The 18,785-nt window shown below is 41.2% G+C and overlaps 1 protein-coding gene across 1 annotated transcript in view; it reads right to left on the bottom strand.

Moving 5' to 3' along the window:
* Nucleotides 1–503: 503 nt before the first annotated feature.
* stag1a (STAG1 cohesin complex component a) overlaps nt 504–18,785 on the bottom strand; it is a 41,500-nt gene continuing 23,218 nt past the window's right edge. The window contains exons 2-32 of the mRNA XM_008399227.2: nt 13,887–14,108; nt 13,605–13,725; nt 13,270–13,425; nt 12,497–12,593; nt 12,271–12,347; nt 11,885–12,089; nt 11,650–11,801; nt 10,705–10,778; nt 10,475–10,598; nt 10,268–10,366; nt 10,085–10,164; nt 9,356–9,463; nt 9,136–9,250; nt 8,800–8,917; nt 8,444–8,547; nt 7,818–7,910; nt 7,306–7,599; nt 6,420–6,490; nt 6,105–6,273; nt 5,688–5,780; nt 5,428–5,602; nt 5,183–5,322; nt 4,731–4,832; nt 4,493–4,641; nt 4,285–4,413; nt 3,989–4,191; nt 3,727–3,895; nt 3,044–3,160; nt 2,857–2,971; nt 2,558–2,638; nt 504–2,004 (exon numbers count right to left, since the gene is read on the bottom strand). Of these exons, the coding sequence (XP_008397449.1) occupies nt 1,981–2,004; nt 2,558–2,638; nt 2,857–2,971; nt 3,044–3,160; nt 3,727–3,895; nt 3,989–4,191; nt 4,285–4,413; nt 4,493–4,641; nt 4,731–4,832; nt 5,183–5,322; nt 5,428–5,602; nt 5,688–5,780; nt 6,105–6,273; nt 6,420–6,490; nt 7,306–7,599; nt 7,818–7,910; nt 8,444–8,547; nt 8,800–8,917; nt 9,136–9,250; nt 9,356–9,463; nt 10,085–10,164; nt 10,268–10,366; nt 10,475–10,598; nt 10,705–10,778; nt 11,650–11,801; nt 11,885–12,089; nt 12,271–12,347; nt 12,497–12,593; nt 13,270–13,425; nt 13,605–13,725; nt 13,887–13,915 (3,783 nt within the window). The 5' untranslated portion in view covers nt 13,916–14,108 and the 3' untranslated portion in view covers nt 504–1,980. The remainder of the gene's footprint in view (nt 2,005–2,557; nt 2,639–2,856; nt 2,972–3,043; nt 3,161–3,726; nt 3,896–3,988; nt 4,192–4,284; nt 4,414–4,492; nt 4,642–4,730; nt 4,833–5,182; nt 5,323–5,427; nt 5,603–5,687; nt 5,781–6,104; nt 6,274–6,419; nt 6,491–7,305; nt 7,600–7,817; nt 7,911–8,443; nt 8,548–8,799; nt 8,918–9,135; nt 9,251–9,355; nt 9,464–10,084; nt 10,165–10,267; nt 10,367–10,474; nt 10,599–10,704; nt 10,779–11,649; nt 11,802–11,884; nt 12,090–12,270; nt 12,348–12,496; nt 12,594–13,269; nt 13,426–13,604; nt 13,726–13,886; nt 14,109–18,785) is intronic.

Raw genomic sequence — 18,785 nt, 5'->3', positions numbered from 1 at the left:
TTCGGGTCGGACCAGAATTATTTGCCTGATGGTGCTCAGGCTTCTAATGAGTTTACATTTAATGACTTTGGAGCACACAGAGAAAAATTAAAGAGAATGTGATCTACTTGTAGTTTAATAGAGGAATAGCAGTTGACTGTTGAGAGAGGAAAGAAATTAAAGTCCAAATCAGATGACAGGGACTGGCCCTCCCTCTGCATAGAATATACGATTAAAGTCCTGCTACGATACAACTTAAGACCTGTAATAAACTTATTAAATTCCTGAAATGTCATTTCTGTTGATTGAAATAAAATTTCAGGAATTAATTTTAAATATGAATCTTAAGGATGCGTCGACATGTTGTATTAAACCCTCGCAGTTCAAAATGTGCCTCATTTAAGAAGTACTCTAACCTGCTGGTAAAACTGGGGCATTGCATTGGCATAAAAATTTAAAAATTTGCTCTTCAGACATGGAGGCAATAAAAAAAAAAAAAACACTAAACAAGAGAAACACATTCATAAACTGATTACAGATTTTATTTTATTAAAAAGAATTTAAGATCACAGGGGAAAAAAACAGGCTTTTTAGAGTATGTTAGGGTGACTGATGTCGACTGCACGGCAGAAAAAAGATCCGGTCATCTCTGATATTTACAGCGAAAGGGAAGGTTGAAAAGTGATTGTTGACCCAAAAGAGGGATGAGGAAAAAGGTATGGCTGAGAACATTCAGAACACATTCAAACACATCTGCCAGACAAAGATCCATCACTGCACTGGATATGAACAATGATCAACAACAAAATCTAGAACTTCTTGGATCCATTAACACTGAATACGGGTGCAAAAATGTAAGCGGCTCGTTTTTGACCTGTTGGATGATGAAACGGCACAGATATTCGGCTTCCATACTTGAGTGTCAATTACAATCGGACGATACAGCGCCTAGAAGCTGGTATCTATGGTAACCGCCTTAAGAGGTGAGGGGAGGGAGGGATGGAATATACTTTAAGTATGTAGGCCACAATTTGGCAACAAACATGATACGTATTCAAGAGAAAAAAAGAAAAAAAAACAACCAAAACTGTACAGACAAAAACACACTTGATTTAAAACTTTAGTACTAAAGCTACAGAGTTGAAAATATGTTTATAATATTTTTTTTAAAACGTTTTTAACTTGAAAAAGCTGTTATCTAGAGAGTGTGAGACAGCAGGGGGGATTTTCTTTGCTCCCTCAGAGTCGAACAAGCCTCGATATGCTTGGTCGGCGCCCAAACCTCCTCTGGGTCAGCTGAGAGCTGTTGATCTCTTGTCTAGGTGTGTCGCTCCTCGGCCGTCGCCGCCACCGATACACTTCACACACACGTCAAACACCACATACAAGAGATGGCGAGCAGACAGCAGGGGGGACAGCAAAGCAGTGGAACATTTAGTAGGGACATCCTGTTCATGTTTGATTCAACCAGAAGGACCGGAGTGCAACACCAAAAGAAGGAAGGAAGGGAGGAAAGAAGGCTTTTGGGAGGGGAGCTGTACAGAGAACCATGGCGCTCTGTGACCATGAGCTAAAATCTGTGCATCGCTGTTAACAGGAACTGTAAAAACTGGGTTTAAAAGCCAGAGCACCATCGGGACAACCACTAACGAGAGCTAAACCGACAGGCTGCGGAGGAAGAGGAGGAAGAACACGAATGGGACGAAGTTCTTGAATAATTCTGGCTGCAGGACCTCCGATCCGCACCAGAGACAGCGAGGGAACACAGTGGATCCTCTCTTCCAGGCTCGGTTCCGGTCGGTGCCGACCCGCTAGACGAACATCCTTCCATCATGTCTCGGAGAAACGTAGGCGTACTTTAACACTTTAACACAGTATATTCTTCTTCGTAAAGAGTTTGATTGTGAGGTGGTGCAGGGTTAGCCGGCCCAGACCACCCCCCTCTTTTTCAGTTTACTCCTCGTTACAATGCTGAACTCGTGATGTTTAACGCTTTCCAGATCAGAACATGGGCATGCTGAATCCCTGGAAATATGGACAGAGATAAAAAATAAAAAAAATTATAAAAAGTCAAGATTACCTCAAAAATAATTTGATAAAGTTACTGTTCTTATATTTGTTCCATTTGTTGGCAGTTACATTTTTTCAACTATTTATCTATGCATTTTTTTCTTCATTACGCCAACAGTAAATAATAAATATAACGTAAAACAGAATAATTTGCAGCAATTACTAACACCTGTAGCTTTCAAAGTAATGAAAAAAGAAATTGCGATATATTTCCCTACATGTTGTTAAAATACGCATCCTAGAAATCAGAAGCAACGTGTAACTTCACGTCAAAGACCTTTTTAAAACAAAATGCTGAGATACTGACCAACTTCAGTAAAGAAGGTCAATATTGGTATTCAATTTAGCCTTCATGCTAATCTAAGAAGACATGATAATACTAGCATTTAAGCTAACATTAGCTTTTTAGCTAATTTTGACCCAAAAACAGAAATCACTGTTACCTTTCACAATGGTAAATGTTAAATGCACAAGTTATTTTAGTATTTATTTTTAAAACAAACCGTACCGACTCATCTTCTATCATTGCTGCAGAGTCAAAGAAGTCCGGTCTTAATTCTGCTCTTTCACGTCTGTTCCTTGAAGGCGGCTGGGAAGGAAAAAAAGACGTACATCATCGCAGTAGAGTAAAATGAGTTCTTCCCCTGGAAGCAGTTTAAAAGTTATACAGCAACACCAATAACATCCTACAACACGATACATTTGTGATTCAAATCCCACATTTAGTCACAGTAACCTGCTTACGGATGAATCCTTCACAACTTAAGCCTCGACAAAACCCAAACGGGACGGGCTGCGTTTACTGACCAGGTCGATCACCATGGTGTCTTCAAACTCCTCGTTCATGTCCTCCAGCTGGCCCCGCGACGACATCATCACGTCTTCGAAGATGGGCTCTGCGTCGTCCTCCATCAGCCCGCGGCTGGAGGAGAAAACGCCGCTTACAACAGGAACGCTGGTTTGAGTTTAGCATAGAAGCTGAACGCACGCTTACACAGTCTGCCGGACGCCCTGATTGCTGCGCGACTTGATGTAGTTCATGCTCGTTCGGTCTTTTCTGTTCACCTCGTCCATCTTCTGCTGGCCGAGCCACGACATCTGAATCTGAGGACTGGAGGACGGAGACGCAACGTTAGGACCGAAACGGAATTATTTTAGTTATTGATAGGCCTATCAGCTATTCTGATGATTAATCAATTAAAACCAAACAACATCAAAATGCGAAAAGCTCAGTCCTTTCTACTTAACATCAATACAGTGTAAGGATGATTGTTGATTTTTTTTTAAAATAAACTGAGATGATTGGACAGTAAAAGGTACTAAAAGGGTAATAATTTTGTTTTTTTTTACACAATTTTAAACGTTTGAGGCTAAAAATGCTACTTAAGTTTTGGGTAGAATGTATTTACAGATAAATATTTTTTTATTTTAAATGCAAAATGTATATATATTTTGTACAGTTTTGGCTTAATTTCTCAGTATGTTTAAAAATCCAGCTAACGATTAATCGATTACCAAATTAGTTGATTAATTCATCACGATGAATCACTTCGGTCATACTCAACATTATTAAAATAAAAACTGTATCGTAAAAACAACAAAGAAGCTCCGTCTTGTGAACAAGTAATGTTTCATTGCTCTCTACATTCTGCGTGGAAACTCTGAAAACAAACGCACTTGTGGACGTAGTCATTCTCCGATCCGGGTTCCGAGTCCGGATCAGGCATGTGTTCTGCGGGTCTGTTCTCTCTGAGGACGGTCGAGGTGAGCTGGGGAGTCTGGAGCGCGCTCGGCGTCTGGAGCGTGTCGTTTCTCATCATCCACGATCCCTCCACGCTGCTCTCCTCTGAAAAACCAGAAGGCACACGGCTCAACGTTGAGGACGAGCGTCTTTCCGCTTCGGCAGAAGAGACGCTCCCCTCGTCTAAAGCGAGCTCACCCTCGATGCGCTTCTTGTGCAGTGGCGGCCGTCCCTTCTTGCTGCGCACCGAGCCGGTCTTGCTGCTGGAGCCCGACGTGACGGACATGTGGTCCTCGTCGCCGCCCGTCAGCAGGCTGTTCCTGTAGGAGATCAGCGGCAGCCACACGTCCTCCCGACGCTCCGACATCGACTCCGACATGAACTTTTCCAGGTAGGAGTGCCTGAGGAAAGGGGGTCATTTGACGAATTACGTTTTAGGACTTTAATTTAGCCAAAAACTTATTGAATTTATTGAGAAAAAGGGGAAAACTTACACTGTCTTCTTGTCTTGTCGTATCAGCTTGGAGGAGAATTCACTCAGGACCTCCAGGAAGGCCAGATTGATGGGTGGAAACTCTGATCCTCGAGCATTCTGATACTTAAATGCAAACTCTATTCCATCCCTGACATGAGCAGAGAGTGGGAAACATTAGCAGTCAGCAGAAACAAAGAGACGGAGCCACAAGGCAGCCAGAATCATACTTATGTAGCGTCGCAACAGCCTCTCTGGTCTTGATCTGGTCCAGGCCGAAGGTCAGAGCGAAGCGGCGGGCCAGCTCCTTGATGCCGCTCACGTGAGACGACGTCCGATCCAGATTGGGACCCTGATCCTGCAGGAGCTCGTTGAACAGCTGCGGCACGGAGGAGAACGACCATATTTGTGGGTGGGCACAAGAGGACGGCTGGAAATCTGGAAGCAGAGACGGTGGCGGCGCCTCACCTGCTGCAGACTGAGTATGAGTGTCTTAGCGCAGAGAATCTTATCCGTCTGTCTCGTCTTGCTGAGTGTTTCCTTGATGATGTCTCCGTAATCGTTGTAGTACTGAGGTGCAGAGAGGAAACGGACAAAGACGTGAGGAAAAAACGGACAATTTAGTGAATCACATACGCATTAAAGAGAAACTGCGAGCTCTTTTTCTGTATAAAAATGAGAAATTCACTTTTTTTTTCCTGTTTAAGAACCATAAAGGTCTGCAGTGTTTTCATTTTAAAAACTTGCAACTCTGAATGCATTTCTAATCTTCCATAAAAAGCTTAAAAAAAAAAAATAAATAAAAAGCTTAAAAATTGTCCCAGTTTTTTATCCGATTAATCAGTTAATCGTCTGAATGATCAATTATCAAAATAATCGTCGCAGCCCTAGAGATGATCCATTTTAGCAGCTCAACACACCTTCATGTAGTGTTTAAAGATGTCGGCGGCGGCAGGCATGTCTACGATGTCGTAGATGATGAGTTTGCAGAAAGCCGCGAGCAAATTCCTCCTCTTATGGAGCGCCTCGATCTTGTTGGCCTCGTCCTCCTCGTCTCCCTCTTCGCACACGCGAAAACAGATGTGGGGGGAAAAACAAAAAATGGATTAGCAGAAACGCCAAGAGACGATCCCCCCCCCCCGGTTTCTCACACCGGCAGCCTCACCCATGCTCTGGTTCTCGTCGTCCTGGTCGATAAAGACGTGATCCAGGACAAAGTTTAGCAGCTCGTTTTGTAGGGTGCTGTCTGGGTTGAACACCAGCGGCTGGAGGCCCTCCCTGCCCCCGGTGATCAGCTGGTGGCTGAAGATCATCAGCAGGTCGCAGAGGAGCATGAACGCCTGAACGAGAGACGAAAAAAATCTGCCTCGAGTAAAACCAAAAGAGGATGGACGGGGCTCGACGCGTCGGAGCGTCTTCACCCACCTGCTCTTTAACCGGCGTGTTGACGTTGGAGAGACACTGCTGGCAGACGGCGAGAAAAGACTTCACCACTCTCCTGAGAGCCAAGAGGTCGTCCTGCGCAGGAGAGACGGACACCGTTTTGAAAAGTGTCAGAAATACTAAGCGCTTTAACAGGAATCAATACAACGCTAAGAGCTCTTCAGGCAACTTCCGGCTTTTCTTCAACAACACGGCCGACGTAATGAAAGGCTGACGTCTGAATTAAGTTTGCTTGCACAGAACAATCGATAACCTGCTCAGCGGCTCACAAAAACACAAACAATCTTTTGATTCTTCAAACTATATTCTTACACATATAAACTCTGAGTCTTTGACTAAACATAAAGCTGATGTCTTGAGTACAGAGAGTGAAAAGGCTTTCCGAGGTGAGTTGAGCACCTTGCTGGGAACCCCCTCGGTGATCTTCACCAGCTGCCACAGGATGGAGTAGTGAGAGCACTGCAGGGCCTGCACGGCAATCTGCTCCGGCATGGAGCCCTGCTCGATGCCCGCCTTCAGCAGCCGGTAGCAATTCCCGAACAAATCCCACCTCGTCAGATCGTGAGCGCTGAGAGGGAAACGACACAGGAAGCAGCAGATGTCAAAGAGGTCACCGATTTTTGTGGCGCGCCGTAGAGCTTTCATCCGATCTCAATACGATTCGGTCGTAAAATCGTTCTCGGTTTCAATTCGATAAATGCGTGTAGGTCTTACTTGTGGAAAGCCGTAAGTCGCTTCAGAGTTGACAGAACGTTGTAGATGTCGTCGTCGTCAGCCTCTTCGCCCTGCGTGACAACAAATATGTTACTACACCTGACTGACATCAGCGCCAAAAATAAAAAATAAAAACTTAAAAAAGAAAAAGTTTCAGCAGATGTAATGATGGCTGAATTCATCAGATCGAAGTCGTCCTGTTTAGTTGTACCAGTTTTTCGTCTTTAAATTCATCATCTTGCTCACGTTGCTTATGTACAGGAACATTTCCCCTTTTTTTTGGACACTGGTACTGAACCTTAGATCAATCTGATAATCCGGAGAGAATTATGTTAAAAACAGCTGATTTGAATCACAGTTTTTGTTAACTTCATTTTATAAAACTCCCACCAAAAAAAACTGGATTTTAAAGCTTTGCTTTGCATTGCATTTAAACTGATGTCCAAGAAACTGGAGTTCACTTTTAAACCTAAAGACAAAAGAATCTAGAGGCCCAAAATCAATTCTTTCTCTTTCACTAAATTTGAATTGTTTTTCCTTTCTTATCCAGATTTTAAAAATAAAGTAAAGTTAGTTTTCCATAGTTTTTAGGAACCCTATTTGAAAATGCTGAGTTTTTAAATGCTGCCAGCTTCGTAGAAATCAGAGTTAAGAATCTGCATTAAGGAAAGAAACTTTTTTTTTTTTTTACTCTATTACTAACACCAAATCTACCATTGTCTTTGTGGAAACAGTTTCACTTGACATACTTTACACATTACACCACATATTTTCTTACCAGAATCCGGCAGTAGAAACCTGTATTTCAACAAAACATCCTTGGTTTTCGAGGCGTTCCTCCGTTTTACGGAGAACGCAAAGACGACACTCGGGTCACTACTCGTACCTCCTGCAGTAGCTCTTCCACAGAGTGCGCAAAGCGATCGGTCATCTCGTCGATGAGCTGCGAGCGGGCGATGTCCACGCGGTTCATGATGGTGTACTCCTCGGAGCAGAGGATGCTGTAGGTTTTGCTGCAGGCCTCCAGGACGTCCGTCTCGATGTGTTTCTCCACCACCAACCGGATCTGCTTCAGGAGGGCGTCCAGGTGCTTCTCCATGCGCCCGGCGCTGTAAACGTCCAGGTCAAAGAACTGAGGGATCTGCAGCAGGTTGGCCACTTTCTCTGCGTCTGCCTGGTACTGAGAGGGGGAGGACACGGTGAAAAGAGTTTGAGGTTTTTAGAAAGTAAATAAAAAACACCTCTATCACCTCACGCTTTGACACTCGGTAGAATAATTTACGGGTTGTTTTTTTTCAGCGGACTACACTGACGGATTAACTGGTGTATAGGAACTTTGCGCGATTCATGTGACAGATTAATCTGAGTCATTAGTCACTGGCTGTTGTGAAAGCTTACCTTGGATAACAGCATTGGAAGGGCCATGATAAAGTGTTCGGTGAGTTTGTTCTTGTCGTCTATTTGGGTTTTCCTCTCTTTCGCTGTCAGTACCTGGAAAGGGAAAAAAAAACAAATACTTAAGGCTGCAAAAACTTTTATTTTCTCTTAATTAACTGATCGCATTTTTAATTTTCATCCTAAAAGCAACAAAAATTTAAACAGATGAATTTGGCTGAAAAGTGAAAATGTCTTTTGTTTTTTGTTTTTGTCATTGGTGGTAAATATATTATAAAACAGAAAATCAACACAAAAGTAAAAATCTGAATTATACTTCGTGGCACAAAGACGTGTTTTTCGGCTCACCACAGTCTACTTTGTTGCATCCTGAGTAAGGTACCACTCCGTTAGACCACATTTTTCCTCGTTATTAAGACAATTCAGCACACAAATCTAATTCATCATTATTTTCCTCCTGGGTGCTCACTGATGTTACTCATTGATGGTACAGCAATGTCAGCCTTTTTCAGAAATAATAAAGTATAGAAACATTGCAGCCTGGATACAATTGAAAAAGATTAAAAAAAAAAAAAAAAAAAAAAGATCACATGTGTAAATAAGTATTGTTTTATTTTTAGATAACCCACTCGTTTGCCAGTGCCTCTGCCAACAGGTGGGTGTGCCTCGGCCGCCTGTCGGATGGTGCACACAGTCAGCTCTATCAACGCACTCTCCTGTCTGTCTGACAACACTACAGAGAAAGAGCCAAAAACAAAAACTGTCAAGTGAGAAAAAAATAAAACGAACATGGAGACAATTATCAGCAAAAGTCAGAGACAAAGAGACTTGAAGCAGAGCTAGAGTTTCATGAAACGGGTTTTTATTACATCACTGCTCTTCCTGCTGTTTCTCAAGCTGCGATGTGCTTGATGTGAAGTAGCTCGGAGGCATTTCACAGGCATCCACAGAGAACAAGAACAGAGGCTCAAAGAGCCGGCCTTACTCTCTTCTCCCTGAACGGGCTCCTCCAGCAGAAGTTCAGTCATGCATTCCCAGTCTTTCAGCAGCTCCTGAGAACTTTCCCACAGCGAGTCAACCAGGTACGCTGCGTGCTCATGAAGCTGGACACAAAGGGCACATTAAAAATTGACAAGAGACGGGCTTTGAAGGCATTAGGGGAAACACGCTAATAAAACAGACTTTTTTTTTTGTGGAATCGCCTGGTGACTGCAGTAATCCAGGGTTACAGGTATCTAGCAAAAAACTAAGCTAGCAAACATGCTGCGGATTGGTGATATATGAGACAGAAACTGTCTTACACAATTGAGCTGCCTCTCACCTCGCTCTCCAAGAAGAAGAGAACCAGCATCCGGATGAGATTCCCATTGGGACTGCTCCTCCCTCTCCGCTTAGCCAGAGCTTCTTCAGCCTGCGGGTCGTGGCGACTGAACAACCTGACGTTGGACGAAGAGTTTGAGGTGGAAAGTAAAAGAAGAGAGAGCCGTTTAGTAATAGGTTAAAGTTAAGCTTTAGCTCGAGTGTGGCAGGGTTGGACTTACTTTCTGTGAAGGAACTCTCCTGCGGCGACTGCGACGGGTCGGTGAGCAGAGTAAACCAGGTGGTACACGTTCTCGCAGTCCTCGTTTGACAAAGCGTCTTCACTGCCCCTGAAGCAGACAACAGCAGAAGCTTAAAAAAAACATGTTTTGGGTGAGCAACTCGCCCAAAAAGTATCCAAAATTTAAACTAACTCATCAACACGTGTCAAATTTTATCACATTGCAACCAGAAACATCAATGTGTTCTTCTAGGATTGTATGTGTTCAATTCGTTTGCCTTGTTTGTAACTCCATCCATCTTCCCAACAACACCCATCTCATCTCAACATCCTTCTTCCACGTTTTTGTTTTGTAAATGGAACTTCTACCACTGTTTTCTTTCTTTCCTCAACAGCATCAAGAACCTGCTCCTCTATTTAGACTATAAGTAGAGTAACACAACTTTATATTGTGTGGCTTAGTTTTCTCTGTGCTGTATGTATTTCCTGACTCAACTTGGCCATCAAGCAAATAATTTCAGTCCTGAAAGGAAATTAAAACCATGTATGTTCTGTCCACTTTAAAACAATGTACTACTTTGTGTTAGCCTAAAGAATAAAATCGCAATGAACCAAATTGAAGTTTGTGGTTGTAAAAAAAAAACGCTGACATTTTGTCATCTTAAGGGGATTGAATAACTTTGCAAGCTACCGGAAGTGCTGGCATGTTGAAAGACACCAAACTACTCACTGCAGAATGAGTGTGACCAGCCTAATGGCCTCTACAGCCACGTCGTACTCCTTATCCAGTGTCATCGATACAATCCGGTCCTGCCAACACAGGCGCATTTTAGGCAGAGGAGAAATTGCAAAAGAACTGAATTAAAATCGGCTGGGCTGCTGCATGCCATTAAAACGGTTCTGATTCTATTACCTTGAAGCGGTTGGTGAAGAGCTCTAGCTTGGGGAATAGCTCTCTGTTTGTGTAAAGGTTCTGCAGAGCCTTCAGGCACTTCAGACGCACTTCTCCTTGCTGAAAACAAAGCAGATAGAAATATGGATTAAACCCCTGCCTCTCCTGCCGTTGTGTAAATCTCACTGGAACCTCTATAAAAAAGTGGTGGTGCGGCAGAGTGCTCACCCGGTCATGTAGTGTCCAGCCAACATATTTTAGGTAGCTGTCGTTGAGAAACGCATCGCTGTACATCTTCATCCACACGCCGATCTCCTCGATGCAAATGGCTCGAATCTCAGCGATAGCATCCCTGGGAAATGCAGACAATACCCCGGTTACAATGAAAAACAATAGTTATGTAAATAACTTCTATAAAATATCAGATAAATTAGAAAGGCGATAAGATGAATGTTTACCTGTAGCGATGCACAAAGATGCCTTTAAAGATGGAGTTCATCATATTTTCTATTTCATCTTGATTTTCCTGAAGCTAAACACAAAAATACCCAAAGGTCACATTCAGCGTTATTCTTTTACACAGCATTGTATTTCCTTATGTGGAAAAAGGCAAAAAGACAAACAAACAAAAAAAAGGATTTTTGAAGCAACTTATCATACTTTGCTTCTAAAGAAATTAACACTAAGGTGAAAGTTGTTATACATCATTTGTATCAGATGGACGCACAGATGGATAAGCTGGACAATAAATTAAAGAGTGGGTGCGACACTTAGACAACAGGAACACAAGTAAGCTCAGAAAATACATTTCCCCCCGCCTTTCCATACTATTACAAGCCTGGAAAATACATAAATCAAATTTTATATTCTTCAAGACTGTGTCAGAACCATGTGAGGAGTCCTGGGCTCAAACCCACAAGCTGCTTCTGCACCTTTTATGTTTCTTCTTTTTTGTTGCTTCCATTTACTTAGAATTTAGTTTCACAATTGATTCAGGGATAATGTCAGCGGAAACGAATCGATCCACCTCCTCCGTCTTGTCAGCAAAAACGTGTGAGATTTTGTTGGAAAAATTCTGAAATATTTAGAATGAATCTTGGGCAACATCTGTTCATGTAATTGGACATGGAGGAGCAGTATTTAGCTTCTCATGCACTACAAATTGCTACTGCCAGAAAACTGCAAAGATGCTGAAACACTGAGTTCCTTTAAATCGTGACGAAAGGCTCACCTGCTAATGACACTTGACAAAATGTAAATTACACTGGTTATTTCATAATTAGTGACTGTCTAATGTTTTTATGATGTAAAGCACTTTGAGCTGCCTTGTTTTAGTTAATGTACTGTACCAATGAACTTGACAGAGGAAAATAGGCGAGACGGCAGATTTAGCATCAACCAACCTCCTTCCTCTTCTGTAGCAGCAGCTCCAGCTTCTCATTGGCTCGTTTGCCGGCTATCTTGTTCCTCTCTGCCTCGTACTGTCTCTGAGTGTTGTCCTGATGGATGCTCAGGTTCAATGCAACATTGACTAGCGCCGTCATCAGCTTCATCGCTACACAGAGATAACGTATGTTATGTTAAATATTCAACACCGTTTTCGATCGAAATCATTTTTCTAACATCCTCGGCGAATACCTGCTAGCGTGGACGTGTGTCTGAAGGCTCGCACTTGGGAGTCCGACAGTCCGGTGAGGAGCGAAATGACCGTATCCATCATGTACTCGTCGTAGATGATGCTGTACTGACACTGGCGGATCAAAACGCCGATGAACTCGCAGAAGTTGTAGCGAAACTTTTTCCACATAGGGCCGGGCATAGTTAGAGGATAATCCCCGCTGTCCTGTTGGCACAAGGCGAGAGATTTTAACATCTGGACTTAAATTTTGTACTACTGAATTAAATGTTTAATCCATTTCAAATACTTGTATTGTTTTAGACAATTATGTGTCACACAGTTTTTCTGGGAGAAACCCCCCCCCCCAAAAAAAAACAAACAAACAGAAAAAAGCAACACCGGTTACCTCATCAAACTCCTCTGTCATCTTACGGATGATCTCCGCATTCTGCATGTTCCTGAACATCTCTATCCTCACAGTGCCTGCAATCACAACAGCATGGGACACATTCTCATTTCTTGCTCCGGGCAGGTGAGAAAAGAGATGATGTAAAAAGTGAAGCTAAATTAGAAATGCATATAATGAGGTAAAATCTTCATAAAGATTAAAAAAAACTAAATAGAAGTCGCACCTTTGCAACCCGAGCACTGGATGAAAAAGTTGATGAGGTCCAGCAGAGCCAAGTCTCTGTCCTGCTTGTATGCTTCAATCCACTCATCAACCACAGACTGCAGATACATAAAAAAAAGACAAATTTTCATATTCTGTACAAAATAAGCTTTTGACATGTGTGACTAATAAAAAAAATGCTTATGTCACATATTGCAGTTTGCAACAAAGAACATTTTAAAACAGAACATACAGCCAAAAACTGTGCAATGGATTAAGGACACTATAAATATTTATTTAACGGATTATAACTTGGTTGTGTTTAGTGAAATCATAAACTTTTAAAAGAAGAATCACTGTAGAGCTGCAAATATAAAATAGGAATTTATGGCTGATATTTCTGTAGCAGTTATACTTTGCTGAAAGAGCACGGAAGTATGGTCAGTTTTGCAGATGGATGAATGAAATATGGGATGACAGACTAATATATGAATGAATAGAGGAGCAAATGGATGATGGATTGACAAATAGAGGGATGCAGGATGGGTGAACGATGGACAGACAAAAGAAAACATGAATGCAGGATGATCGAATAGAGGGATAGATGAATGAAGTCGAAGGAAAACAAGATGATTGACTGATGGATGAACACAAATTTAGGACTGTGGAACAAGAGAAAGACTATAAAGTCTGTAAACCACAAGAAGCTAATTCCATACTGAGAGACTGTAAAAACCTAAGATAAGTCGTTGATAAAAACAAAAAAAAGAAGAAGAAAAAGTAGGACAAGATCACCTGCATTGCACTCTTTCCCAGTTTGACGACTTCAAACAGGGTGACGGGCTCCCCTCCGTTTCCGTTCTGTTGAGCCACGCCGTTTGCTTTCCCCCTCCCTCTGGTCATGCTCAGTGTTTTGTCTGTTGGAGACTTCCGGGGCTTCTTATTGGACGTCTTCAGAGAGCAAAACATCAACAAGAAAGAAAGAAAAACACTCGTAAAAAAAAAAAGAAAGAAAGAGGGTAGGGTGGGGGGCAAAAAGATGTGTGCACACATATTAAAAGGATGTAAAGGATCTGTACATCATTTCTCATACAGATCCTGTTTCTTAGCGCCAAGGCAAAAACTTCTACCTGTGTCTGTTTTCCAGGCCTTCCTCTCTTCTTCTTGCCTTTAATCTCTGGGTCTTCCATCTCAGTCATGTTCATGCTTAAGCTCACGGTATCCGTCGCCCCAGACTCATTAGAGGAGTCCCTTAAAGAGAAAACCACCACATTTTCATATTCAACTTCTTCAGAAAATCTAATTCTGAACATACAAACAGATCTCCCATTACAAAAAGACTGCAAACCCATTTTTTAACATTTTAAAAGATTTTAAAGATTTTAAAATAATTTTTGTAGCGTTTCTCTTACTGTAGGACAGGAAGCTCCGAGGTGATCATCTTGGTTAGAGGGGGAGCTGTTGACCTCTGCAGCTCTGCTTGTGAGCGTCTTCAGCAATGAATGAAGTCGAGGTGTGAACACTCTGGTACGGGATTGCCGGTACAAAGGGGAGGGAAAAGGTCTGGAAGGGCGGGGAGGAGAGAGCCTTTTGGATGGACAGCACTCAACTTGCCGGCACTTAACTCTCATCAGCTGTAGGAAAGAAGACAAAAGGAGATATTTAAATATCAAAACTGGTCAATGTGGCAATGAAAGATGAATTTACATGCCAATTAGACACATCTGGAAACTTGTAACCACCCCCACAGTTTACGTGAGGTTAGAGGTCGCGGTTGGAGCAGCACTGTAGAGCACGTGACTTTTACAGAACAATCAAATGACCAAAGAGAGACCGTACAGTCTGTCTGCTGAAAAGGTTGTGGACGTGGAAATGTGGAAAGGAGGACACCAACTGGTCAATCTGAGAACTACAAGCTCAAAAGATTGAGCATAGTTTGGGAGAACTTGTAAAAAGAAACTTGAAGCAACTCATCTTGCAGAATTTATCAAAATATCAACTTATAATTAGCTTAAGCTATTTAGTAAACAAATTTAATTAATTAAAACTGCATAATTAGGCTTTCATGGTTTTGCAGTAGAAAAAAGATGGATTATTAACTTGAGAAAATTAATAATTAGATTGCAGGTGTATGGTCTAATAATACATTTTTAAAAGAATATTTTGTAGTTGAAAAGCAACAAAAAAATCCAGCATAATAAGAACGTGAAAAAATGAATGAAATGGCAGGAATACAAAACATTTAAACCATAATATAAAAAAAATAGGTAGGTTATCACTCAACAAATTTAGAATCAAAGATAAAAAGTAACTTTTTAAACAAATCCACTAAAAGTAATAACTACACTGGGAAGAGCAATACCTCACTCCACCACAAGAGGCAGCATGCTCCACAAAGTCCTCCACCCTGCATCCCCACATTGCTTAATTGGGCTTTAATACGAGGAAAAAAGCCTGAAAAAATATACACCAAGACTAATTTAGGCTACAAACAGCATCTGTGGTCATTCTGTTCACCTACGGAGGATTTTAGCCTCAGATTTCCCTCAGAGTGTGTCAAAGTGCATACATGTGTGTTTGAAAGTAGATCTAGGCAACAGTAGGGGGCAGGCTAAGAGAGTGTGTATTTAAATGCTGCTTTCCACGCAGTGTTTGTAGTGCGGAGCAGCATGGGAAGGAGAGGGCCTTGTTTCAACAGAAGCAGGCTGAGGTTAGACGGGGGCTGTCCTCTGGCCGGGAGAGACCGGCCTTAGCAGAGTAAACGAGTTGAGACAAAACCCCAGAGGACTTTATTTATTAGGTTAGCAAACCAGCGAGACGTTTGTTTCACTGTAATAATGCCAGGTTAGGAGCTGATGGCCTCTTCTTCTGGATTGTGACACTTTTGCTGCACAGACAAAAGATATATACAGATATAGAAGCTTGTTTTATTATTATTATTGTCACTAATTGTGACAATAATAACAATAATAATAATAATAATAATAATAAGACAGTTGTGTGAGACGTAAACACAAATAAGCAAAACAAACTCAGGACACATCATTCACCACTGTACATTCCTTGCAAAAGTATTTATAACGTAATTTTTTTCATATCACATGATAACCATAAACTTGAGGATTTTATGCAAGAGGCCAACTCAAAGTAGGTCATGATTTTCGATGTTTTTGAGAATATGAGAAGTGTGGCATGCTTTTGTTTTCAACTTCACTCTGACACTTCTTTAAAAAAAATAAAAAAAATAAAAATCCAGTGCATCATATTGTTTTCAAAAGAGAGCAAATTTGTAACTTGTGCGATTTGCTTCCTCATCACAATTTTGCACTACCACCTATTGGTCTGAGGCATAAAATCCCAATAAAATACAGCTAAAATTGAAGCCATAACAGCCATATCCTTAAAATAGTTTAAGGATAGGAATACTTTTACGAGACGCTACGTGAGCGACTTACAGATAAGTCTTTACACTGCTTTTTGCTTGAGGAGAAGAACACCAAACTGTCAAAAAAATAAAAAATAATATCGAATTTATGGCATATCTATGCAGGATGAAGCAACAGGTTTAATGTTTGGATTGTTTAGCACTTTTCCCTTCACTACTACAGATGCCAACAAGCCCACCTCCACAGGCTGCAACTCACAGAGTGATCTACATAAGCTGCTGGCTCTTATTTACCGTATCGTATTTCAGCTTTCTATTCGTCATTGATAAGCCAAGTTTATCTGAATGGATTCTCACAACATGTCTTCATTTAAAAACAAACAAACAAAAAACGTCTGAGTAAGAGAGAGCAGGAAAAGAATCTGCATGAGTGTGTTAGTGTGTGTATGTGTATGTGAGTGAGCAAGTCAGGAGCCGGCCTGACTCATTACCGACTACATAATCCCAGACGTGTGCTTGTTTGCTTTAATTTTTCTGACACTTGAGCCCTCTGTGGCTTTCTCACACCTGCACATACACACACACAGGCGAATGTAGCAGCTTTGACCGCGGGCTATTAATAATTTTCAGCCAGTCTCCCGGACTACTCTGGAAGATAAAGCAGACATCATCGACAGCGCTCACTTTGAAGCAGTCAACTCTTAAAAGTTTGTATTTTATTTGCATAGCCGCTAAAGGTGAATGCAGATTGCGGCAGGTCAGAGAACTTTACATGTTCAATCAAGTCCCTGAATGCATTTTATTTCTAGCAGTAGAAATGCTGTGTCGTATTGATAGTAGCTGAATGCTGTCAAATTATTTTTGACTTTTCAGCTTGCTGAAATACTGGAAAACAGCCTAAAGCGTTTCTGCTGAACCTCAGCAATCATTTCTCGCACACGTTTCATTCCCGAAAATACTGATTTGCTGTCAAATTTTCTAAAGCTGCCTGAAAAACAAAGGCTGAGGCAGCTGACTTTTAGTTCAGTTCATCAGGAGAAACACATTTCACTTTGTGCCATTTTTCTTGTTATTATTCTTTCATGCAATGGTTTTATTGAGCACACTCTAAACCAGTTGTATCCGGATTAAAAGAACGTACCAGCATTTATTGCAATGCTATTGCTAAATATTCCGCTAATTCCGCTTACAACTAACCCACATATTCTCTTTTCCATCGACGCTGCGATGACAACAGAGATTTGACATCTTCGACAGCTGTCACAAAGACTTTATGACCATTATTAAGGAAGTCATCATCCAGTTCCAAACATAAGATCAAGGTCCCAATCAATGCACTTCTTAAATCAGAAGTGTCAGAGTCTCTTATTTGACCAAACTCTTGGTGCCTGTTGTGAGGGAAAGCTGTGCGAATCGCTCTAGCAATTAAATTTTACGATGTTCAAAGCAAAGCGCCAAGTTTATGAAGCAAGAAAACAAATGTTTCTGCACAACAATAATAACTGGACGAACACCAGAATAGTTGCATTCTGGTACAGTCACTTCAGGTTATGGGGTTTAAGCGTATATATGGCACTGATTTCAATTAAGTATTTCAATGTGATTCACTGCTGGCAATCCCTAAGTATAAATGACTTATCGGTAAAGGTAAAAAATTTTATTTAAGAGAATTTCAACTTTCACTTCACACAGTGTGTGTGTGTGTGTGTGTGTGTGTGTGTGTGTGTGTGTGTGTGTGTGTGTGTGTGTGTGTGCATTAAAAACAGTCTACGTTTGCGTGTCTACTTATGAGCAAGTGCAAGAGACAACGAGTGAGCATCTGAGAGTCACTTAACATGCATGACATGTTCTCCAGGAGGCAGACTGGTGTTGCTATAGAAACTGGTGTGGGTCATAAGCCTGGCAGTGAAGGCACATTTGATTGGCTGAGTGGAAACAGGAGGGACCACAAAGAGGGGGGAGAGCAGAACAGAACAAGCTTATTACAGACCTATTCGTGTTTCATTAAATATGACTTAAAGACACCCATTGGAATCTCCTCTGCTGGTTAGAATAGTTTTCAAATACCTATAATGATGAACTCTGAAAGGTCAAATGAGCTTTGGTCTATTAAAAACTGGATGGTTTATCAAAACTCTGTTTATGCTAAATGCGAGCAGAGATTTAGAAAGGTTTTAAAGAGTTGCATTGGTGTAAAAAGAGCAAAAACCTTGCACTGTTTTATCTGAACGAAACAGATATGGTCCTTAAATATCAAAAAGGAAGCTTCATGATATCAATTTATTGATACCCTTAAATAATACTCACATATAATTTTAATGCCTGTATAAAAAAATAAAACGGGGATGTATTGTGGCTACACCATCCAATTCAGCGCATTTATGCGTTTCTAAAATATTTCAACCTTTTTATTTTAATGACATACATGTTGACATGTGGTCAAATTATGAAACTAAAATTTAACAGTAAAACATAACTAATAATTTTAGTGCATAACAAACCATCTATTGACCAGGCAGCTCTGCAGTTCAATCACGTAACCTGCTGTGTTGTCCACATACAGTTATTTCTTTAAGATATTGCTGAAGGCTAATATTTTCTGAGGTCTTGCCATAGTAAGGCCTCAGTACTTTCATTAAAAGTAAAAGAATTGGCTGAGAAAATGTAGTTGTGGCTGCATTATTCTTGGCTGTACATAGAGCAGCATCCTCCACATGGCCACTCAGCTGGCTAGAAAAAAACCCCCAACTAACTTTTCTTGCCAAGAGAAAAGCTAAAGTTAACTGCTTAAATAATCCCCCTCTTCAAGTTCATGTTAAATTAGTGGCAACTTCTTTCCATTCTAATTACCTGTTACAAGCAAACTAAAATAATAAAGTAAATCCAGCTGATGCATCACACAATATCTTTCCACTAATTTGCTCCC

The sequence above is a fragment of the Poecilia reticulata genome, linkage group LG22 (genome assembly GCF_000633615.1).
Source record: "Poecilia reticulata strain Guanapo linkage group LG22, Guppy_female_1.0+MT, whole genome shotgun sequence".
Lineage (NCBI taxonomy): Eukaryota > Metazoa > Chordata > Actinopteri > Cyprinodontiformes > Poeciliidae > Poecilia > Poecilia reticulata.
Note: the sequence above shows the minus strand (reverse complement) of the source record. Positions and strands in the feature narration are given on the sequence as shown.